The sequence below is a fragment of the Onychomys torridus genome, chromosome 9 (assembly GCF_903995425.1).
Source record: "Onychomys torridus chromosome 9, mOncTor1.1, whole genome shotgun sequence".
NCBI lineage: Eukaryota > Metazoa > Chordata > Mammalia > Rodentia > Cricetidae > Onychomys > Onychomys torridus.
The window spans coordinates 15,803,968-15,828,815 of record NC_050451.1 but is presented as its reverse complement, the minus strand read 5'-3'; the positions used below and the strand labels follow the sequence as shown (position 1 = coordinate 15,828,815).

At 38.9% G+C, this 24,848-nt stretch overlaps 1 protein-coding gene across 4 annotated transcripts in view; it reads left to right on the top strand.

Moving 5' to 3' along the window:
- Znf385d (zinc finger protein 385D) overlaps positions 1 to 24,848 on the top strand; it is a 924,801-nt gene that overhangs the window by 639,747 nt on the left and 260,206 nt on the right. For all 4 annotated transcript variants that reach the window (XM_036199939.1, XM_036199941.1, XM_036199940.1 and 1 more), the window contains one exon: positions 17,964 to 18,106. In XM_036199939.1, the coding sequence (XP_036055832.1) occupies positions 17,964 to 18,106 (143 nt within the window). The remainder of the gene's footprint in view (positions 1 to 17,963; positions 18,107 to 24,848) is intronic.

The following is a 24,848-nucleotide window of genomic DNA, read 5'->3' as shown; positions in this document are numbered from 1 at the left end:
TATGAATTACCAAGAAACAGATTATTAGCCCATACTCAGGTGCCTGTCAGGAGCTCAAGGTGGGAACGGCTACAGTGGTGTTGCTGTGACAAGCCTACCAGATACTTCTGATGGCCATTAATGTTTGAGAAGTAGTGCTTCAGTCCAGGGCCAGCAAACAGCAGCTGGTGCCTGAGTGTGGAATTAGACTGAAGAGTGTTTTAGTAAATAAAGCTTTATTGAACACGCCTTGTCCTTTTGACTGCTATGCATTGGTGTGTTTTTAAACCACAATCTCAGAAGTAGTAGCTGCCCACAGGGCATAGCAGTCTTTCTCTTTCTAAGAATCAGTTTTCCTATTCTTGCTCAGGACGTACATCATAGGACATGTAGGTCTCATTCAATCTTAGTCGTTTAAGTTTACACATTTTGTCCTATAAACACTAAACATCTGTGTTTGAGATTTAGAGACTCATTTTCCCCAAAAGGATAGGGACTGGCAGATATTCCTCTTAGGGGGCCAGAAGCACACCCCACTTCTACAAATGACAACAGCCAGGATGGTTTTTTGTTTGTTTGTTTTGTTTTTGTTTTTTGTTTGTTTGTTTTACCTCCTCTGTACTTTTCAGTCCTCTGTTGGCATGCTGTCTCTTATGAGGAATGAAAGACCATGTGTCCTCCATGTTGCCTAGTTAAAAACCACTAAGTCACCCTGACTCTCTTCACTTCAGCAAGGTATGGTCAACACCATAGCCTGCCACCTTTCCTTCACTTTCCCTGTCTACACACCCCTTTTCACACCTGTTTCTCTCCTGCTGTGTACTTATTTTAAAACCCCTTAGACTGTGAACATACTTCACTAATCTTTTTTATTTCCACATAAACCAACAAAGCAAATGAAAAAAAAATATGCCTACACTAGTCCGGGGTTCAGCACTTGGCTTTGTGGGAGTTCTGGGTGACAATTCATCTTCCAGCCTCACGCTTGTTGGAAGTACATAGACTATGGACTGTATCCCTTGTGTTATACTATTCTTCCTCCACAGAAGCCCAGGGGCTAGAGCTAGTGGGTGGATTGTCACTCTCTCAGCTGGCCTCAGCAACATATAGCATTTGGCATGGCAGATTTTCTCATAGATATTTGAATCAACCTAACCTATGCACCCAACTCTAGGTTTGCATGCCTTTTCTTAATTCTTTCTACACCTAGTCAATAGATTGGTGAATCAGTCAACCAAAGTTCTGCTTATTGTTTATTTCATTTCATAACATTAAATTTACCCCTAGATTTGTTATTCCCCTGATTTGCAACTTTAAAATCATACAAGATTTTTTGTTGGTTTTTAAATGTGTCTGTGTATCGTTATTATATCCTTTTTATCATTCCTAGTTTGTTTCAATTCTTCCTCCAAACCCGTGTGTGTGTGTGTGTGTGTGTGTGTGTGTGTGTGTGTGTGTGTATTCCACATACAAGCAGATTTATTAGTGTGCCCCTTTGGTTTCTCTTCTGTCCACATTATTGGTGATGTACATCTGTGCTCTGGTATTATAACTTTCTTTGAAGAATAGCCCACTTTTCTGAGCTTGCCCCTTGAGGTTCACCCTGCCATTTCCTCCAGCAGCTTAAAGTGTGCTTATTTGAAATATCTCATTACTGAAATAATCATGTTTAATTTACCAATTGTACAGATTTTACCTTTCCAGAAACATAATGAACGACATCATTTGCTTTATGTCAATCAAATTTGCATCCTGTGTGCTGAAATGGTTTTTACTCCCAGGATGTATTCACAGAGCTTTCTGAGTACGTGGCGTTTTTAGAAGATTGCATTGTGCTTTTGAGAAGGTTTGTTTGTCTTACCATGTTATTGTTCCATGAGGAGAGACTTTAGACCCCTGACAATGGTGAGATCCTCTGCAATCCAGTGGGGGTGATTGAGTGCCTTCAGACATGTCTCCCATGCTCAGCGCTATCACTGGAATTTATAATTACAGTTGAGAGGAGACTCATGCTATCAAAATCGAAAGGTAGTCAAGGGCAATTCAGAATGGGAGAGATTTTTTTGTAAGTCAGAAAATACGATACAGAAGAATGTACCTTAGCTTTGTGACAGGGGCCCTCAAAGCCTGGCATCTCTGAGAAAAGGATGGCAAAACTGTAATGGTGTATGTGAGGGTGGTAAAGTAAGGCTATTGTATTGAATTATATAAGCTCTCAAATTTAGCTAAGGCTTTGAAAAAAATACACAATTAAAGTTTTCGTTGACCTAATTGGGTTTACAGAAAAGACTACCCCATAAAATTATTAACCAGAATTCTCCACTATCAGAATACCACCTCAAAACTAGGGAGAGAAGAATAACTATAAATATAATGACTGAACAGGAAATCCCCACAAATCAGAGAAAGGCTATGATTCTAGTTTTCACTGTGTGCTGACTGTGTTAGTGCCATGCAAGTGTCAGTCATGGAAGGCATCTGGAGAGGCACTCCTCCAGTGCCGGTTCTGGAAGGCTGAAGCAGGAGGAATGACGTGAAGTCCCAGGCCAGCCTGGGCTCTACAGGGAAACTGTCTCAAAAAACAAACCAAAAACAAATGTCAATCATTCTATCTGATAGATTTCATATGGCTCTTTGTTAAATGAAGTGGGTTGAAAATTATGTGGAAATATCAAAGAAAGAGCAAACAGAAGTCAAACTCTGTCTGTTAAAATATATGATAATGTTAGCAAATTAGAAAGGAATTTTCATGGACAACAAAAATCTGTTATTCCAAAGGTGAAAGGGGGAAGGATATGAGGAAAACATCATGTCTATTCCCTTGTTAATGCTTTGTTCCTCATTATTTAGAAGGTCTAAAATCATATTTACTTTCATTGAAACCTAATGCATACAAGAGAGTTAGCAGTCATTAAATACTTGGTGAATTTTTATGAGGAAGAATGTATGAGTCAGGAAGTTAACTCCAAAAGGAAGCAGACTAAAAAGAGTTAAGAGAGGGACCAGACCTACAGAATCTACTAACCAGGGCTCATAGGAGCTCATAGAGACTGAAGCAGTGATTAAGGAACCTGCATAAGTCTCTGTTGTAGAATATTATTTTAAGGTGTGTTTCTTTTGTTTATGTCACATTTGTTTAACTCTGTGAAGCTGTGTTACTTTTTTGTCTAAAACATCTGATGGTCTAATAAATGACCAATAGTGAATAAAAGAAAGAAATAGACAGGGCTGGCAGGCAGAGAGGACAAATAGGAGAAATCTAGGAGGAGAGAGGAAGAAGTAGCCAGAGAAAGAGGACTCCAGGGTCTAACTACCCAACTACACTGTGGTGATATTGTATCCCCCAATATATTGTGTACCCTAATAAACTTATCTGGGGTCAGAGAACAGAACAGCCACTAGACAGACATAGAGGCCAGAAAATGGTGGCACACACACCTATAATCCTAGCATTCAGGAGGCAGAGATCCGTTTGGATATCTGTGAGTTTAAAGCCACACTGGAAACCACCAGGCACACACCTTTAATCTCAGGAAGTGATGGCAGGAAGCAGAAAGGTATATAAGGCATGAGGACCAGGAACTCATTTTTGTTAAGCTTTTAGACTTTTAGCAGCAGTTCAGCTGAGATCCATTTGGATGAGGACTCAGAGGCTTTCAGTTTGAGGAAACAGGATCCAATGAGGAATTGGTGATATAAGGTTAGCTGTAGCTTGTTCTGCTTCTCTGATCTTTCAGAATTGACCCCAATACCTGGCTCTCAGGTTTGTTTATAAGACTGTTTAAGATTCCTGCTACATTACACAGCAAGCCATGGAGTAAGTAAGATTTTCAGAAGCCAGAGAATGGGAAAAGCCCACAGGCAAAAGGTAGAAACAATAAATTAAGAAAAGCTAGTAAGAAACATGCCAAGCTAAGGCCAGGCATTTGTAAGTAATAATAAGCCTACATGTGTGACTTATTCAGGAGCTGGGTGACTGCCCCCCAAAAGAGTAAGAAAATAAACAACAGGTCTGACAGGTCCTCTGCATATATATTTCAGCTGTGTCATTTGATGTTCTTGTGGGACTTCTAACAGTGGGAGTCAGGGTGGCTGACTCCTTGGTCTGCTCATGGGGCCCCTTTTCTCCTACTGGATTGTCTCTTCCAGCCTTTATAGGAGGGTTTATGCCTAGTCTTATTGTAACTTGTTACGCCATGTTTGGGTGATATCCCTGGGAGACCTTCTCTTTTCTGAAGGAAAGCAGAGGAGGAGTGGATCTGGGGGAGAAGGGAGAGAGAGGGAAACTGGGAGTACTGGGAGAAAGGGGAATTGTTGTCAGGATGGGCATGTATTGTATAAGAAATGAATGGGGGGGGGTGGAGGGCAGTGGCAGGGAAGTAGTGGAGAGCCCTATTGAAAGAGCTGCAGTCAGTTTCTCTATTTCTTATTGATCAGAAACTCTCCATCCCAGGTTCCAGTTTGGTTTTAGAGTTCTGTGTGCCCACTGTGTTAGGCACTGGGCCAATCTGAGCCTCGCTTAGTGTTGATAAGGTAAAGCCAGGTCACATTTTTGTTTTGTTCTGCTTTTGGGTTGGAGACAGAGTCCTGCTGTGTAACCCAAGCTGACCTGGAACTCGAATTCTTCTTTCCTCAGTTTCCCCATTGGTGGGATTACAGGAGTATAGCAACATGCCCAGCTAATACCAAACTTTTCATTAGCTACTTTCTAACTCTAAATGATAGAAGTGCTAGTGTTGTCAAGAAAGCTTGGGACGCTTTTGGGATCATTTTCACACTATTTACAAACTGTTTCAGGAAAGGTCTATTTGGGTCACGTAAGTCACCTGACTGTCAGACTTGGTTACTGCTGGTTTTTGAAATATTTTTTCTTTCCCTCTACTATGCATTCCTTCCATTAAAAATCATTTCTCTGATTAATATTTTCTATGCCAATGACTTTACATAACCAGATAGTGAAGACAATGGATAATTTACTTTCTCAGTATGACAACCTAATAGTATTAATGAAATTTTAAAAATCTTCCACTTCTTTCTAGGCTTCAACATAGTGGTGTCTTGTTTATTCATTCATGTATTCACTCATTAACTCAGCAGCACTTATTTGCCTGCTATCATGTACAAAGCACTTTATTAGGTGATGAAATCATGGATGGTCCCTTTTCTACTAATGAACATATGGTAAGAAGTTTGAGAGACATATTGTTGGTGGTGTAAGCAGTTGTGTTAGTAAAATACATCCCATTTATTTCATGCCAGTTTCATAATATAATCTGGGTAAAAATGACAGTAAGAATTTGTTACTGTAATTTTGTACTAATCAGTAAAAATTATAACTATAATATTGTATTAATCACTTAAGCATTTCTCCATATGATCCTCATAGGAGTCTTGGGATTTAGATATCATATTTCTTTTTATCTTTAATCATTACTTATTACTTACCAATATGTGTATGTGTGTGTATTTATGTACGTGTGTTTTTGTGTATGTATGGATTTATGTATCTGTATGCATGTATGTGCATGTACATGTATATTTATAGGTTTGTACTTGCCCATGCATACAAGTGCACAAGTTAGAAATTGACCCCAGGTATATATTCTGTTATTCTTTGATCTTATTTTTTGAGATATGATGTATCACTGAAACTGGAGTTTTGTCATTATGGCTGGACCAACCAGTCCCAAGGACCTAGTGTTTCATTTCTGCAGCATGCCACTGAACTTGACACTTTTACATGAGTGCTGGGGTCTAAACTCAGCTGCATACGTTCACACAATAAGCAATTTGTCCACTGCCCATCTCCTTGGGCCATATGATGCATCTTGCTTTATAGATTGAGAAGCTAATTAAAGCCTGCATTCCTTAGTGCAGGATCAGCTGGAATCTATGTTGTTTTCTGATGGCTAAGTAGCCCTTAGCTACTTAAAATATTCAGAGGAAGTTTGAAAAGGACAGAGTTGAGTGTGGTATCAAACAGGTTCAGGAAACTGAAGTGTTTCAGCTGAACCTTGTAAGAAATGGCCTGGCAGTGGAAAACGTGAGGGGCAAAAGTATTTCCCTCATTTTCCTAAGAGCAGTAAATGATGTGAATGGGTAAGACAAGGTCATAATGACATTGATAACACAGAAAAAGATTCTCAAACTCAGAAGATGTAATGGCTTTTGAAAAATCTATGTAGGACAGATTGGAATCATTGAGGAAAATACAGTGCCAATTTCAGAAGACATGCTTCTTGCAGAATTTCTCTCCTCTCTCAGCAGGCATTCCTGCTCAAAGCAATTTGACTCACTTTGTTTTGTTCTTCCTTTGGGATTAATGTCCTTGCAAAAGTACAAAATAATCTTTTCAATTTAAGGCCAACAGCCCTACGAATCTGAAAGGGCTCACATTAATTCTCTGAGACTGTGATCAGAGCCCCTCTTTCCTTTCCTTTTAGGGTTAGTAGTTATGGCTTTCCATAGAGCTTTGGGGTTTAGAGAGATTAGGTTGCTCCACAAAATTCCACTGTCCACACATATTAATAAGGAAGAAGAGATTTCAGGGAGCTGTGTGTTCTGAAATGCTCCATCACATTTGAGTCATGGGGGAATTACAGAAAATGTGTGTTTAGGCTCATGCAGAAAGCCTAGGAATAGAAGTCTCTTGTTTACTTAGGAGCAAGTGCTTATTTCCAGTAATCCTCATTAAATCCAGGTACCTTTCCTAGTCCCTTCTTTAGATTCTAACCAAACAATGGTGAAATACTTTGCCAGATGATTCACCATGAGGACACTATCATATGAATTCACTCAATGTCTTGCAAAGCTTACAGATGACTACTGTGCATCTTCTAGCTTGATGGATAGTCTTAAGAGCACAATCAACTGAGCCCAAAATGATATCACAACCAGGGCATTTTTCAAGGAGTTAATGTTTAAAAAATGTGTATGTGTGTGTGTGTGTGTGTGTGTGTGTGTGTGTGTGTGTGTACATAGCTAACTGATCAACTGAATTTGACACTGATGACTTCTGTGGAATAAAGGCCTTAGATAAACTGCAAATACAAATAATTATTTATAAAGGGCCTGAGAACTAGAAAGAGAATTGTGTCATGAATTCCTGTCTTTTACCTCAGAGAAATGGAGAGAATATGACTTTTAGAGATCAGTCAACATATGTGAGAATCCATAGCTTAGCTTAAATTAGCTATTACATATATTGAGTCTCAATCCTATAGATACTCAGTTTCCATAATTAAATAGGCAAGTCATTAAGAACTAACAGAATTGTAAAAATAAAAGCAAATTGTGTATATAGATAGATGGATGGATGGATAGATAGATAGATAAGTAGGTAGATAGAATTGATAGTGGTTTAGTTTTTATATTTCTCCATTTCATCATTATTTGAAATTTGGACTGTTTTTAATGACTCAGTATATATGGTTCACATTATGCCAGGATCAGTTTTAAGTATCACCCTCATTTATTCTTGTGAATAATATTCAAGAATTTAGTTAAACTTACAGCAAGAGGAAAAAAAAACTCAGAGGAAATTTAACATCTTCCATTAAGCCAATTCTGACTTCTTTGAGCTGAAGTAATATATGGAAATAAATTGTACAAGTTGAAATGTGTATGTATCCTATGCTGGTCAAGGGGCCTCTATGTTTTGGTCTCTAATTCAGTGGAGTGTGAGAATGTCTTGCAGCTGACTAGAAAAACATCTGTGTTTTCTCATGACCCTTGACCTCTGATCTCAGATTAGTATTTGGCTAAGGAGTCTTTCCAGAAGCCATCTCGGCCTTTGCTGTTAATGTCCTTCATCTCTGCTGACATGACTTGTGGCTTACACTGATAGCCTCCTCTTCATTTGTGTTAACCCATGTGTTCCCCTGCTCTGTGTTATGGCATGCTTCATTTTGCTACAATACAAATGTCTTATGTGATACACCTTGGCAATGACTTTATGATGAGGACTTTCCTCTCCCTGGAGCTCTCAGCAACCTCCTTCTCTTCTGAATTCATAAGCCCATACCAGCTTTATCCTGGCTTCTTGGAAGTAGAAATGTAGGTCCTTTTCCCAGAAACAATTTCTGCTGCCACAGATTGCTTCTTCAATTCTATGGGAATCATAGGTTGGTAGCTATTTGAGAGAGAATGAGAATATGGCCTTTACCTCTCTGGTTTCTAATTCTTCTTAGCTCTACCACTCAAGAAGGCTGTTTGTCTTGAGTAAAATGAGCTTAGTAAGCCTATGTTTCTTTACCTGTAAGTGAGAATAAGGATATCTTCCTTGTTACATCAGGAAGATATGAAAAGCTGTACAAAAAAAAACATCAACATATAATAAGGGTTCAAAATGGCAGGGCTTATAAGAGTAGAATAGGTCATGTGAACGGTTCTTGCCTGCTGTCATTTTGTGTGCATTTTATTTCTCTTCTCCTTAAAGCAAGTAATTTATTAGATTCTACAATTACTCAAATTTCATTAGTAACTGATTTCACATTTTTTCCTGGGACTAAATTTTTTAGAATTAGAAGAAAATATAAAGTTAGATTTTTTTTTTTTTCTAGCAAAACCTGCCAGAAGAATCATTGAGGCTAAGACTAAACAAAGCATGTCCCAGCACCATGGGGAATGTTCTTAAAGGAATGAAATTCGAGTTTCTTCGTGCTATTATAAAGTTCTCAAAAATGTTCCCAAAGCCATGGAAACCAGAACTTACAATGCCCCCATTACTCGTGGACACTGCAGAGTGAAGCAGTTCTGTGTGGTCTCTTAAGACAAGGATGAAGTCTTCGTTGCTCTTAGTACCTTTTATTTAATTCGATTGTGATGATGGTGATGGAGATTTATATGTCACCCAATAGCAGTAATAGGATCTCCAAAGAGTTATAGTCATACTCATCCTGTTAGAAAATCAAATTTAATGTGACAAAATTACCTGGAAATATTGAATGAAAGCATTTGAATCAGGTAAGTAATCCAGGAGGTGTTACCATTCAGTTCAAGAGAACTAGCAATGGCAGATGCAAATATAACATCCATCTGGGCTATGCAGAATGAAATATGGGATGGAACCATACATGTTAGCACATGCAATGAAAATCTACTTTCGGATAGATGCAGGGTGTGGTGGTTTGAATAACAATGCTGCCCATAGGCTCATAGGTTTGTATGCTTAGTCATTATGGAGTGGAGCTCCTTGACAGGGATTAGGAGTTGTTGCCTTATTGGAGTTGGTGTGGCCTTATTTCAGGAAGTGTCACTGAGTGTAGAATTTTGAGGTTTCTAATGCTTAAGCCAGGCCCAGCGTCCATCTACCAATCCTAGTGTAGAACTCTGTTACATCTCCAGTACTATATCTTCCTTTATGCTGCTCTGCTTCCCACCATGATGATAATGATAATGGACTAAACCTCTGAACTGTAAGCAAGTCCTAATGAAATGTTTTCTTTTGTAAGAGTTGCCATGGTCATGGTGTCTCTTCCCAGTGATAGAACAGTGACTACAACAGAGAGTATCTAGTTAGCTCCACATGTATTGGCAGTCTGTAAAGTACTGGAGTGTAGACTGCAGCAAGGAAAAGAAACATGTCAAATGATGATTGAATAACCCAGGGATTGACAAGAAAGTGACACTCTGTATTTATTAGCTTGATTTGATTTTGCAAATCTCAGTTGATTTTAGGTTGGTATCTGTACGATGTTTTCTGCTGTCCACTAAGAAAAGGAAAACTAGAGCCAAGCTGGTGGCACATGCACTTGGGAGGCTGAGACAAAATGATCTTGAATTGATGGCTAGCCTCAGCTACACAGGGAGTTTCAGAATAGCTTGATCTACATTGTGATACCATGTCTAAGAATCAAAACAGCAATCTCTGAATAAATGTAGATACAATGTTTACATTTGACTTCCAGCCCTAGATGATGCTTGCCTAGATTATATATGTATATATAAATCTGTAATAAACATCACAGTGGCAACAAGTGGCTAATGAACATTTGGAAATAAACTCACCTGTGCTTGAGAATGTGCCTTTTTCATTTAATTTTTACTTTTAATTAATTTAACTTTAAAATGGTCTCACGTGGCTAACAGTTTCCATCTTGGGTATCTTGGCACCTGAGCTTCTTTAGTAGGTGGAGTTAGTGCTAATCTTAGGCCAAGGAAGTACTTGCCAGGAAATCCACCCTGCATATGGATATTCTCCAGCACTAGCTGATGACTGTTGGAGGATGTTTCAGGTAAAGTGCTGATTTCCTGTGAGACAGGTGATCATCCTGAGTTATGACTTGTCATACAGGAGAAAATGTTACAGGGACATTCAAAGATTTCCTGGGTACTCCTAATAGAACCTTTGTCAGGTGTCATCTGCTGCCAGGGGTGATCAGGAAAGTCATTTAAATACAGGAGAGATTTCATTTTCCTTCCAGCGAAGAACTCACTCAGGATATCTGAATTGGTCAGTGGCAACAGAAACCAAACTAGTCAGAACTTCATTCCAACCTTCTTTCCCAAATTAGTTTTAGAGCTAGTTACTGGAATGTTCAAATATCTCAACATAAAATAAAGAACAAAGTACTTGGATAAAGTACAATTCCAATCATTCATTCATGTTTTCTTTTATGGATAAAGTCCAATCCTCAGCAATAGGGCAAAGGCTCCTGAGTCAGTGTTTACAGAAGGATGCTCTACTCTGCTACTCTGCCCTGAGTCATGTTCCAGACTTCACCTCATTCCTTCCTGCAATCAACATCACAGTGTGTGACACAATAGTCACTATCCCTGGTGAGTTGGCTTTACAGCTTTTCCTTTCTTCCCATTCAAGCTCACTTGCCAAGAGCAGGTCACTTTAGGTCATTAAGGAGAGGCAGCTGAAGGTAGAACATGTTGAACAGTCTCTCCAAACCTCCAGTGTGACTCAGAACTCCCAAACATGTGGACAATGGAAGCAATTCAGGGAAAATCTCACTAAATCCAAACCCTATCTCAACAGAAGTGTCTAGTTCTATTGTTCAGTTAGGAATGGTTAAACAAAGAGGAATTGAATGAGAGTTTTGGACCACTGAGGTTTAAGGGGGAAACAGTTGTCCTATACAAGGAGTAAAAATTAATTACAAAAAAAGTTACCGGGCAGTGGTGGCACACACCTTTAATTCCAGCACTTGGGAGGCAGATGCAGGCTGATCTCTGTGAGTTCAAGGCAAGCCTGATCTACAGAGTAAGTTCCAAGGCAGCCAGGGCTACATGGCGAAACCTTGTCTTAAAAAAACAAAAATAAAGATTAAAATTAAAATTAAAAAAGTCATTGTATCCTTAGTCAACAACCTTGAGCATTTCAGAAGCAGTTATTCAAAGGAATATGACAAACATATGTTTGGTTTTATGATTAGGCAGGTGGATATTCATATGGACCTGAGTGCTTCAGAAGCACATTTGATATGATATTATTGCCTTGCATGAACCTTCCTCCAATTGAGGCAACACTAGCCAGCATGCTCACCAGGTAGATAAACATCTGCTCATATCTTTATGATCGCCTTTACCTTGACAAGAAGTGTGACCAGTCTTCCTTTTAATTGTTCTTTCTCTTTTCTACTGGTAATAAAAAGTTGTTGAAGATTGCTGGTTCTAACCTTTTTATTTTTTAAAATTGTACTTATTTTTTGTTAAATTTATTCATTTATTTTACACCCCTCCTACAGTTTTCCCTCCCTCCTTTCCTCCTACCCCCCCCACCTCCTCCTGTTTTTGTTCAGAAAGGGGCAGGCCTTCCGTGGGTACCAACAAAGCATGGCCTGTCAAGTTGAGACAGTACTAACATTTATTTTTACATTATAATTCATCAGGCTTGCATGCTCACCAGCCCAAGATTTCTGATTTTAAGCATTTTGTTTTGGCTACAGATACACTGTCCTTCATAACATTAAAAAGTCAACTATGTAGACTATTTTAATTTTTATTTCCTTTTGTGTTTTTTGTTATTGGGTTAGTTTAATGCTATTATTTATTTATTTGTTTATTTATTTATTTTTGGTTTTTCGAGACAAGGTTTCCCTGTATACCTCTGCACCTTTCCTGGAACTCACTTGGTAGCCCAGCTGGCCTCAAATTCACAGAGGTCTGCCTGGCTGTGCCTCCCAAGTGCTGGGATTAAAGGTGTGTGCCACCACTGCCTGGCCCAGTTTAAAGCTATTTTTATCAGAGAATGGAGAAGTGATAAGGGTGTTTGCCTGAGATCTTCTGAAAATTCTCTGGAGCTTTTGGGTTTGGAAATATACATTGGACCATACAGTAGTTAGAGGGTGTGCTTTGAAGGAGTTAAGGAGACCTCAAGGTATATTGACATTGAATTTAACAATACCCTGCCCCTTCCCCTTCTTCCATCATAATTTGCCAGTTTTTCTATAGCCTTCCATGACCAATGTTTGGTTACACTGAGTTTTGCTTTAAGGCTCCAAATTTGTCAATTCTTTTCTACTTCCATTTAGTGCTATCATGTCTTAACTATCACATAGATCTCAATGTTTTACAATATCCTACTGTGATTTTTGTGTCCAATGGACATAGCAAATTTTTAAATTATTGTGTTTTGAGATAGATTATCCTATCTCAAAGTCTTCCAAGTATTAGGGTAAAAGGCTGCATACCCTGCTTGGCTCCAGGAATGACAAGTTCTAATAGAAATATTTGGAAATATATATAAATAGTATTTTAAATGTAGCAAATTAGATTATTATCAAATAACTCCTTATAATCTAATATTGTTTATAATATTCTCAGTATTTCCTACTGTGTATAATTTTAGTCAGGCTAACAATTTAATCATAGCTTTATTGAAAAATACCTTTATTCTTTGACCTAAAATTATTTATTGACATATTAAAATTAAACTGGTAATAGGGTATGACATTTCAATATGTGTAAGAATATTTACTATGGATCATTTGTCATTTCTCTGTGGTAAAAAAATTTCACATTAATTTCTTCTAACTTTTTTGAAATATACAATATATCGCTGTTGTTTGTAGTTACCCAACTATGAAATAGAAGTCTGAAATTTAACTCTCCCATCTAACTGAACATGCTGCCCAGTTATCAGTGATTAATGTATATATGTATATATTTCATTATAAACAAATACATATAATTCAGTAAATACATATGGATTTATAGACATGTATGTGTAGATATTTATATATTTCACTATAGATGAATTTGGCTGCAGATAGTATAAAATATACTTTTCTCATCAGGAAATCAGAAATTTAGGCTATTTTCTATAAATGCACACATACATATTTAACTTTTCAGTTCTAAAACACATAATGAGATGAACATTTGACAACAACAAGCTCTTATTCTGAAATTTAGTTCTCAAGGGAGAACATGAAAGATTAACTCAGCAATTAAGACTGAGATTAAAGTTATCCTGAGATTAATGTTAAATTGTTGGACAGAGTTTTCACGACTGTCTTGAACAAGTTGAGTGAAGTTTAAAAGTTAACTGTGCTGGCCTCTGAGAAGATGAGTACCCCATTTTTAGCAGTTTTCAAAAATAGTAATTTTTTTAATATTGTGAGGATTTCTCCAGGAAAATTAACATAAGATAAATGTAAGATTTTGAAGATATATTCAAAAATACCTTGACAACCACTGTCAGAAGGATGGACAGCTGTTAGAGTTTGTTGTGTTTATTAAAGACTGTATGCACCAGTGGGTCAGGTTCTGAGCGAGGTCCTCCATATACGACATCCTTAAATAAGCCCCAGCTGATAACCACTGACTCAGATCTCCAAGACTTTGTTGTTGTTATTTCTGGAATAAGTCATTAAAATAAACACTACTTATCTTACCTCTCAGTCTGTATCACTGAAGAGCTAGTGATTGTTTTCAAAATCACAAGATAATGCTTTTGTGAAGATACAGGTCTCTTGTGAACAGACCTATGTTGTGTCTAGATGCTTACTCCACAGTTCACAATTTGAAACTGTGGCTGTAAATATACTCTAGCAGAAACACATATGAGGAAAGGCAGGAGAAAGGTGGAGAACCAAAGAGCACATCTTTCTTATATCAAACTTTCTTTCATTACTCAGCCTCTCTTTCAGTGAACATGTATGTAAGACTAGAAGCTTCAGATGCCCGTGGAGTGGAAGTTATGGCGGACTGCTGTGAGCCATCTGACTTGAGTCCCCTGCAGTAATAGTATGAGTTCTTAACTACCAAGTCATTTCTCCAGCCCTTCACTGAATGTTTTTTAATTTAATCAATTTACTATGGAAAGATAGTAACTGGTCTGAAATTAGGCTGATTGCATTTTATTTTGCTAAAGCTACATCAATAAAATCATACATGAAATATGTAGTACTAGATATAGCATTTGAAATGCAAGTCTTGAGATTAGACTGTCCCTTGTGCCAGCAGGATTTAGGGTGAGCTTTGCGGTGAGTAGGTGACTCTATTTGTCAGCAATACTATTTTGAAAGCAAATCAAAGGCAGGGGGACTCTGCACCCTGTCACACACTTATCACATCACCACCTGTCCTGCACCATCAATGAGTCACAGAATGACAAGGTATTATCCATAAAAGTAAAAAGGTACCACCCTATAAACTTATCAAGGTAGATTAGGACCATATGAACACTTGGCCTTATGAAACTATAACAGAAAAATCAGGTTTGAGATATTGTGTAATATGCCCAATGACAACACTGTCTGTCACCTGGATGTCACAAAGAGGACTCCACTTAATACAGCAATGGGGTGGATCGATCGACCTATCTGACAATCCTGTGTGTTGCAACTTAAGGGAAAATAGAAAACTTCCAACTGGCCCTGGGCCTTCAGTTTACCTCAGTCCCTACTGTGCTGATTCAACCCTCTTTAGTTGCCACTGATCCATCCAATGAAGCATCTCTCCACCTATTGGCCTATCTGGACCCACTCTTGTACCTTGCCTCATTGGCTTCATGGTCTCACAGCATACCTCTGCAACTCAGCTCATTCCTAGCTCTGTGGCTTGGACTACCCCTTGCCTCTTCAGCAACTCCATAACATCATTCTTATCTAACCTCCAAGAAGACTGCCTGGTATCAGCTCCCTCCTTCAGTTTCTGCCTCTAGCAAGACCCCTTCATACTCCTTGAACTTTGCTGCAGCCAAAAGCCACTTCTTTATTTAATTTGTAACCTATGTTATTTATACAAATAGTTATAGGTACAGTATGATGTGTAATATATGATCTGTGAGTAAATACTACTAAGATTGGAATAAAAGAACCCACCCGTGTTGACAATCTATATACCAAGGGAAATTGAGGTGGCTTGGCAAGTCACACCCAGCAAAATCAACAGGGCTTGTGAATTGTTATTCATCTACATAACACAGTTACAAAAGCAAGACACGTGATCTTGTGTGATCTTGAATCTCTACTTCACAGAGATTCTGAACCATCTTCCTTATGAATCCGTAGTAAAGTAAAAAAGCAAAACATTACTGATGAAGATTGGAAATCAAATGAGCCCCTAACACTACAGATTTGCCAAGCCCCACTTTCATGGAGAGTGGCAAATAATGTGTGCAGTAACTCGTGTTCCCCACTGTCAGTGGTCCTGTAGGTTTCTCTCTTTGTATAGATGGGAGGAGATAAAATGAGCCTGCACAGTTTTCCAAACATTTCCAACTTGTGCAACTCTCCACTGGTATTTTTATGTCCTGCGACAGCAATTCCCTTTGGTAGAGGTTCCTGAATTGTATGCACAGATATAAATCAAATATGTACCTGATTAGAGGCTGGATATATTTACCTGGAAATCCAATCAATCAGTTGTTTTATTCTTTTATTCTTTGTACTGTGCTAGATAAAATGTAATCTAAACTTCTTCCAAATCATGAACCAGAGGAGGACTTGAAATAAGTAATTGTAGAATCAGGCTGCTGCTGCTGAGTTCTTGTAATTCTGAGTAGAAAGCTTCTGTGGATGCAACTAAAGCCAACTCAAGTTACAGCTTCTGACTATGTTTTAACATGATATGGTGTTTGTCTTTACCTATAGGAGGAATTTTAAGCTCAAACATAACACAGAGGATAATAGTACTATAGTCATATCTTCCATGAGTGAAATTAAAAAAAAAAATTGAAGCTCTTTATCAGTTGTGGACACTTTAAAGCTGACTTTCATTAAAAATTTTATTTCATTTTCCTGTTTTCTGAAGAGGTGTCAACCAAAAATTTATTTGATTTCTTTAACTTTTTATAAAGGGAAACTTTGAGGAATACAAAGCTCCTGACAGGCTTATCACTGAAGTTTTATGGATGGCCTCTCTAAAAAAGGTTATCCACCCACACTCAATATACTACCAGGTGGATAATAAAATGAGTTTATGGTGTGCTTTGGTGGATATAGGCTTGCTATATTTTGCTTTTATCTCTGTTTGTTTTAACATCTGTCCTCTATTCCTTGACCTATACACTTTATTGGAAAAGTTAAAAAAGCAAAAACAGAGTTTGCAGTGCTTATTTGAACTTTTTTGGCCTTGTTCTTCTTAAAGAATATTTCAAGCGGGTAGTTCAAACTGGAAAAATGAAATGGTGCTTATTTGGTTTTATACCTGGGATTCTTGGGCATGGTTAGTTAAATCCTGTGCATATGGTTTTCCTTTCTCATTTTGAGTTTCTCTCATTTTTAGCAGAACTCTACCAGATAGGGTTAGATTTATCACTTGGGAGTCTTTCCAGAGTGTTTACTTCATGTTCAGGTGTCTGGCTGAGGGTAGGACAATGGCCCATTGGCTATGGGAGCTGTGAATATGATGCATAGAGGGGCTTTGGTTTAGTCTGCTCTCAAATCAAGAAGGTAGGAAAGAAAGTCACTCAGCCTGCCCTTGTCTTCTGTCTTAGCGAATTCTTCTCTGTGAGGCAAGAAAACACCTCACTGCGTTCTGTTTTCTTAATACTTTCTGGCTTCTCACCAGCAGGTTTTGACAGTCTGTTGCTTGCCTCTCAGATTAGAAGAATGCTGGCATATTTTAACAGTTTCCTGGGATTCAAACAGCCTTTAATTAACGGAAAATTGATGTTTTGGAATGTTATCAAAATACAGGAGACAGAACACCAAAGCCATGCTTCCGTCCTTGCAGCTTCTAAATGCAGTTAGTCTGAAAACAGGGGCCAGACCTGTGTGCTCCTTGCAGCCAGCTGCCTGCCCACCAGCGTGCAGAGGGGGAATCTGTGTTGGTGTTATATTCTCATTGCCTGCTCATTGGTGCCCTTCTAAATTCCTCCCACTCATGACTGGGGTGGAGACAGGCAGTTGTTGAATTGTCAAAGCTCCAGGGTGCTGAACAGCTCAGAGTTGTTGGGCTTGTAGTGCTGGGTGTGCTGGCTTTTTTAATCCTCTTGTTGCCAGGGCAGTTCGGCTCAGCTGCCTGTGCTTGTGGTTCCGTTTTTTTCTGTTCCAGATTCATGTCATTATTCTGCCAGAGTTGTGAGTTGGTGAAAAGAGCAGTTCTGCAAAATAGCCACTCAGACTTGAAGCGTATTCTGAGCAGGTTAGTTTTCAAAGAGGAATGGGAGAGCAATGTGGGATTATAGGGGGTTTCCCTTGAACTCTGAAGAGCTCCGTGATAGTGACATGTCTGACTGGTACTAAGGGCCTGAGTACCAGGCCATAAAACAAAACAAGCTGTGGAGTGTGAAGTATTGAGTGATCCTTACATAATCATATAGCTACTTTCCCAGAGAAATGTGCTACTCACTTACCTCTGGCTGTCCAATGGCAAAGCTATCCACTAGCCAAATCTTAGCTGATGGGAGTAGACTCTGTGTCTTGTTTTTCCCAGAGGCCCAGAAGGCTGGTTTTTTTTTTTTTTTTTGTTTTTTTTTTTTTGTTTGTTTGTTTGTTTTGGTTTGGTTTTTGCCCCAAAGGTCATGGTGTTTTCTTTTCTGTGCCTGGTGTCCCTGATCATTCTTTTTGCTCTTGTCTCTACAGGTGGTACATGCCAGAGTCCTGCTCTCCCAGCCCTGGTCCGGCCACCAGCCCCTCCTTTGCAGCCATCATTGGATATTAAGCCCTTTCTTCCCTTTCCTCTTGACACTGCAGCTGCAGTCAACCTGTTCCCCAATTTTAATGCGGTGAGTAGCAGATCCAAACTTGTACCTGTCCATGATAAGAAGACTTAAAGGTCTGGGGTGTTTCTGTTACTGTTTCTGTCTTAGGGTATTGTTTACCCCACAGTGTTTCTGTGTGCCATGGTGAAGTTAGAAAGAGAATGTTCAAGGAGTCAGGCTCCTGGGGTGGGAGATGGAAAGAAAATTCATTGGTTGACATGAGTTGATGTCATCAGTGAGAATCTTTCTTGTAAAACAGACAACTCTGCTATTTTTTTGGAACTTGCCAAACTGAAATATGTAAAGCTGAAGTTTAGTGTAGCTTTTTTTTTTTTTTTTTTTTTTTTTAACATATGAGTCTTCTAATTGGCTTCAAATCTGTTTCTTCTCTATTGCAATAAATAAGACTGTCAAAGTAGGGAGAACTGAAGCTGATGCCCCTGAAATACTTGTTTTCCATTTCTCTCTAACAATGAAGTGGTTTAGTGTGTGTGTGTGTGTGTATGTGTGTGTGTGTGTTGTGTGTGTGTTTGTGTGTGTCTGTGTGTATCTATGTGTGTGTGTCTCTTTGTGTATCTGTGTGTCTCTGTGTCTGTGTGTCTCTGTGTGTCTGTGTGCCTGTGTGTGTGAGAGCAAAAAGCTCGGATGTTATAATACAGAGGCCATTGCTGTAGGGGGTCAGTTGTGCCTCATATCTGACCTAGTACCTTCCCCAAGATAAGAAGCTCCTAGCGTGTAGAAGCTCCAAGGTTGTGTTGGGCAATAGGATTACTTTCTAAATTACAACATTGTACCATTTCTAGCACCTTCACTAAACTGTTAAACTCTGAGAACCCCTTTCCTCTAAAAACAGAGACCTCTCCTCTGAAATCAGGGACCACGACCTCTAAAGTCTGTAACATCACAGGATTTCCTTGGCTCTGTGTATTGCTGTTGCATTTCCTATCCCTGTTTAGATGAGTGGCTGAATGTTACTAAATGTTATTTTATCCCAAAGACCAAATAATACAGTCTGATAAATCCAAAAATGTGATAACTTAGCTTATGTAGCTGTTTTCCTTCTTAGCCTACTTACGACTAAACTTACTTAGGACTCTGACACCTCCCTCCATCCCACCACATCCTTCATTCCCAGTTACAGATGAGTCAGGTCAAATGTTTCTTAAATGACTTTGTTTCTTTGGACTTTGTCAGAAGCCTTCTCAGCACAAGTACAATTATTTTCTTGTCTCTATTTTCACTTTTTAAAAATGCCTGTAAATTGGCTTTCATTATTTTTATTATAATTGGTGTGTGTGTGTGTGTGTGTGTGTGTGTGTGTGTCTCTGTGTGTGTTTGCACACCATGAGAATATTCTTGGGATAGAAATTGAAGTGAATTCATAATGGTTAGAAACAAGTAAGTCACTTGTTTCCTGAGAATCACCTGCTTTGGCTTTCAGCAGTTGCTGCAATGCAGGGCAGGGCTTATGAGTGACAGGATGTGTCAACACAGCCAAAGAAAAGAGGATTAAGATGAGAGGTCACTAAGTGCCCAATGAGCTCAATAATACTGTTTTCTGGTTGCAGTAACTTCCCCAGAGATGAACTTAAAAAAAAGTATAATAATCTGCCCACTATGAAGCCACTCAAGAGAATGGAGATCCAAGCCGTCTTATTTTCCTAATAGTGTTTTATCACCAAGACTTGGAACATGCCAGATACTATTTGAATGACAATAATATGCTAGTCAATGCTAGTAGACCAAGGCATATCCTATAATCACTTTGTATTTAGTTAGGGAAGAAGAATTATTTTGAGATGGATAGGGTAAGATAGACATGATAGTGTATGCTTGTCATCCCAAGAGGCTGAAACAGGAGCATCTGGAGTTCAGTTCAAGGTCAGCCTAATCTCATATTGAGAGACTTTGATGAGAGAGAGAGAGAGAGAGAGAGAGAGAGAGAGAGAGAGAGAAGGAAGGAAGGAAGGAAGGAAGGAAGGAAGGAAGAATATTTCATTAGAAGGCAGTTAGTATAGAGATGAGACTAAGAGACAAGGGTTTAGGGCAGTGCTTGGCCCTAACTAAGTGTATTAGCTTTACCACCCTCTCCAAGACTCAGGGAACATTATGGAAGAGGGGACAAAAAGAATGAAAGAGCTGGAAGATACATAGGAATGTTACAAAAAGGTGTTTTCTGGGTATAACACGGTGGTTCCAGTTATGAACTCACTGCAATGATGCATTCAAGATCTATCTAAACTTATGGATAGCTGCATAAGACCCGAACATGACAGGGGCCATTAATAATTTCATCATGGACAAGGTCCTATCTTTTCCTGAGGGATTGTTGTCAGTGAATGGTTGCTGGGGAAGGGGTGCCATGTCATATTCCTCTGTTGCAGGGTAGAGACCCAAAAATAAATCAGCATGACCAAAGTCTGAATTGAGAGTCTTGTTTAGTCTGCCTAGAGAGAAATATTTCTCACAGAGCAGCCTTGCCTGGAATGTATTTTACAGGTAGCCTTTAAAGGCAAAGAACAGAGAAAAACTACATCCTGGTTGGCAATTGCAAGGGGAAATAAAGCAAACAAGCAAGCAAGCAAACAGTTTAACAGAAGCCAAAATCATGTAGTTAGCTGGGGCATTGCGACCCTGAGTTTCTAGAACAGGGTTGGGTGCTTTCCCATGAGACTTCACAGCAGTGGTAGAAAACAAAGGGTCAGTTTCAGGTTAAACCAAAGATGGCTCCAGCTGAGACAAGATGGAGAAACCCTTACCCTGTCACGCTTCAGTGGTGTAGCCACTGAAAAGCCCATGCTCCCTAGGCAACTTCCCTCTGTGCTTATGGAGGTAATTAAAGCCACACACTAAAAAGACATGGAAGTGGAGAGGGACGTGTTGGGCCGAAAAGTTCAGCAGGAGAAGGAAGTGGGTGGGAGAGGGAAACAGGAGAGGAAGATGAATAAAATATACACATATGAAACCATCTGAAATAAATAAAAAGGAAGGAACCAATGGAAGGAGGAAGCAGGAGAGCAGGGAGGGAAGGAGGGAGGGGAGAAATGGATTCAGGCAGGAACACAACAGCATAGAGGTTACGTTTCTAAGACTATAGCTTCTTACCTTGCCTTTTTTAAATATAAGAAATTATTTCATTCATTTTACATACCAACCACAGATCCCCCCTAATCCCTCCTCCTGTTCCCCCCAGCCTTTTCCCCTTCCACCCCTCATCCCCTCCTCTGAAAGGGGAAAGCTTCCTGTGTGAAGACCAGAGGAAAACTCACCAAAAGCTGAAATTCTTTCCTGTTAAATGGCATCACCACAGACCCCCAGATCCTTTTTCTCATCTCTTTGTCTATCTTTAGGTTATGTGGCTTTCTGGCAACAGTTTGCTCCCACCAGCCAGCACCTGGGCTATAATTCATCAAGGTGCTTTACCTGGCCTGGGAGATCACTTGGCAACCTGGCATGCTAGTCTCAAGTCAGCTTTACAGTTGTTTAGGAAATTTTTGGAAGATTATTTAAGCCTAATTTAAAACTTTCAATATGCCTCTTGGGAAACATTAAAAACAAAGTGGTTATCTTGATTGACAGTGAGGATTGTTTGTCCTAATGAAAAAAAGAAAATGATCTGCTGTGCTCTTCAACTAAGCAAATCTCTTCACCTTCTTTGCTGCTGTTTCCTCCTCTTAAGGATAAAGTGGACAGCCAGGCTGTGGTGGCAGACACCCTTAATACCAGGACAGGGAAACAGAGTCAGACAGATGTCAGTGAGTTTGAGGCCAGCCTGGTCTACAGAGTTCTGGACAGTCAGGGCTACATAAAGAATACCACCCTCCAATAATAATAATAATAATAATAATAATAATAATAATAATAATAATATAGACATGTGAACCTCTTCCTTTTCTTAGTAATGCCATTCAAAGTTGGATGTGTTGTTCCTTGTGAGTGAAGACAGCCTGTGTGACTCAAAGTGGGCTCTGCAGCCGGACAAGGTTTAAATACTAGGAACATTTCATATCTCACATATGACCTTGAGTAAGTCGTCCATTTCCTGTTACCTTAATATCTTCATCCACAAGATAGGACTAGTAATAGGACATATTTATATGTGTGCTGAGTGTGTGAGACAAACTTCAAAACAGGGCTTCGCCATAGGGGCAGGCTATTGAATGATGCAGTCATCTTCTTGGAAGGGCCTTCAGAACTCTTCTGAGTCCGAACCTGGCAGTTCATTGGTTAACTGGTTTCGAGAGTTTGACATAATGTTTTCCTGTTTTCTGAAGTCTGACTTGTATTGCTATTTGATCACTAGGACCCCAAGGCCTTCTGTTCCTATGCTTGGTGCTTATTTGTTGGTTGTTGTAGCATTGGTCAAGCTACAGCTAGTTAAGGATTAAGCCTTTCTTGCTTGCAAACAAGGACAGTGTTTGGAAAGTCCACAATCTTGGGCTTTAGACTCAGAATCAGGACATAGAACATCTCTGTAAGCATTACTGTGGATTCTTGATTTTAAAGCACTTAGAAACTCAATCTGGGGTGTCTTAAATTTAGTTTTATTGCTGTTTCCAATTTTGAGTTCAGAAGATCTCAATTCATCAAGCTGAAGATAAGTCTAATTGAGTTTTCTTTTTCTAGGTTGATTTATTTAATTTTATGTATATGAGTGTTTGCCTGCATGTATGTATATGTGCCATATGTATTCCTGGTACCCAAGAAAGTCAGCAGAAAGTGTTAGATCACTTTGAAATGGAGTTAAAGATGGTTGTGAGGCACCATGTGGGTTCTGTGATCAAATCCAGGTGATCTGAAAGAGTATCAATTGCTCTTAATCACCATCTCTCCAGCTCCTCCAATCTAATTTCATTATAGAGTATGCTAAAGTTTTAGAACCTAGAAGTTCTACCTACCCTATGGTGGGGAAGCAGCTGAAGTATTGCTGGTTAAATTATTATGTGCATAGGCATTCATAAGGTAACAAGCTTTTTCTGCACTGTACTTAGGACCCACAAGCTTCTCAAGACTGTCAGGAGTCCTAGATTTGCAGAAACATTATGTAACTATTATTTCTTTGGAAGAAAGTACTCCTTAACCACCCTGCCAACTTCTACTCATTTACCATTTTAAACAATTTTCATGATGATCAGTGATCATCTGTTTTATTTTCCCTTGACAACATGGCTATGGCATCCTCTGCTTATTTGGGGTAAGGTATGCTGTAAACTTGAAGGAAATTTTACAAAGCATTCTTTTAAAGCAAACTATATAAAAGTATAACTAGCTATCACTGCTTATTGCCCTTTTATAAGAATATGAGCCATTGGGTTCATATGTGAGTCAAAACCAATATCAAAAATGAATCAATAAAAATAAACACAATGAGGGGGCATATGTGTACAGTCATAACAAAAATATTAGGATTCCTTAGTCTCTTCAAAGCTACTTGTCAGGAAGGGACAAAATAAATGTTTCTTGGCTCAAAGAATGCTATATTCTTGAATGTTCTAGAAAGTGTTGCACAAAAGAAAGTTCTTAATGCACCACTACCCACAACCTTTATTAGCAGACATTTCTATGTCATTGTGACCAAAATCTTGATAGAAATGATGTTAAAAAGGAATGGTTTATTCTGGTTTATGGTCTCAGAAAGCTATAGTTTATCAGAGTTGGGAAAGCAGGGTAGATATGTGTAGTGGAGGCTCCTCATGGCTTGGGACAGCTAAGGAAGCAGAATGTTTCAGACTGGAACCAAGGGAAGGTATATCCTTCAAAGCCCACCCTAGTGACCAGCTTCTGTTAACAAGGTCACACCTCTTAAATGCTTTAAAAGCTTCAAAACTCAATGTAAGCAAGGAATGAAGCTTGCAAAACATGCATATATACGATCATGTCAGATCCAGACCATAATGCTGCCCTTTAATTACTCAAGAAAATTTCAGTGTTCAAAAATATTCAGACTTAGGGAACCCATTCTAGTGGGTGTTTCTAAACAAAATTCATTCAGAAATCAGGTAGATGATATTTAGGAAGGAAAGAATTGAAAATGACACAAATTAATCCATTGAGTCAACTGCCTCTTGGATTCATCTACTGTGGATATTACCAAGAGTAGCACTATCAGAGATTCCATTATGACCGCTCCTACGAAAATAGTTCAGTGTATAAGGAGTTTGACAATGCACTACATGGGTGCTTTGATAGAGATGATCATAGCATAGAACGTCAGCACTATAGTGTACTTCTCTTAATGAGAGTTGGTGAGAAAAATAAATCTACTATTCTTGGCATTCAAATAGTGGATGGTTTAATGTAAAGATTTAGCTTCTTGTGAAATCTTTGGCTACTTACAAAAAAATAAAGATAAACTTGCTTCTGGCCAAGGCTTTTCTGTGGTTCACACAGAATTGGGGAGTTAGGAAAACATCAGGATACCCTGTACAAGAGTTTCTTTCACTCAAATCCTAAGACCTTCTTTTCCTTAATGGGATCTGCCAGCAGGATTTATGGGCACAAAGATGTGGGTTACAGAGCTGAAATGCCCACAGAAGGCCTCAGTAGTGCAAGCTACACTGAATTAGAAGACGTGTCTGCAACCAGAGTTTGGAAGGAAGTTCAGTGCAGGCCTGATGTACCATACTGTAAAAATTAGAATAATTTAACATTAGGTTTATTATCTGAGATACATAGGCTTTTAAATTCTGGAGATTAAAACTGAGAATGGGTTTCCGGAAAGGCCTGGGAATGTTCAGAATAGGATCAAATTATTAAGGTGTGTTAT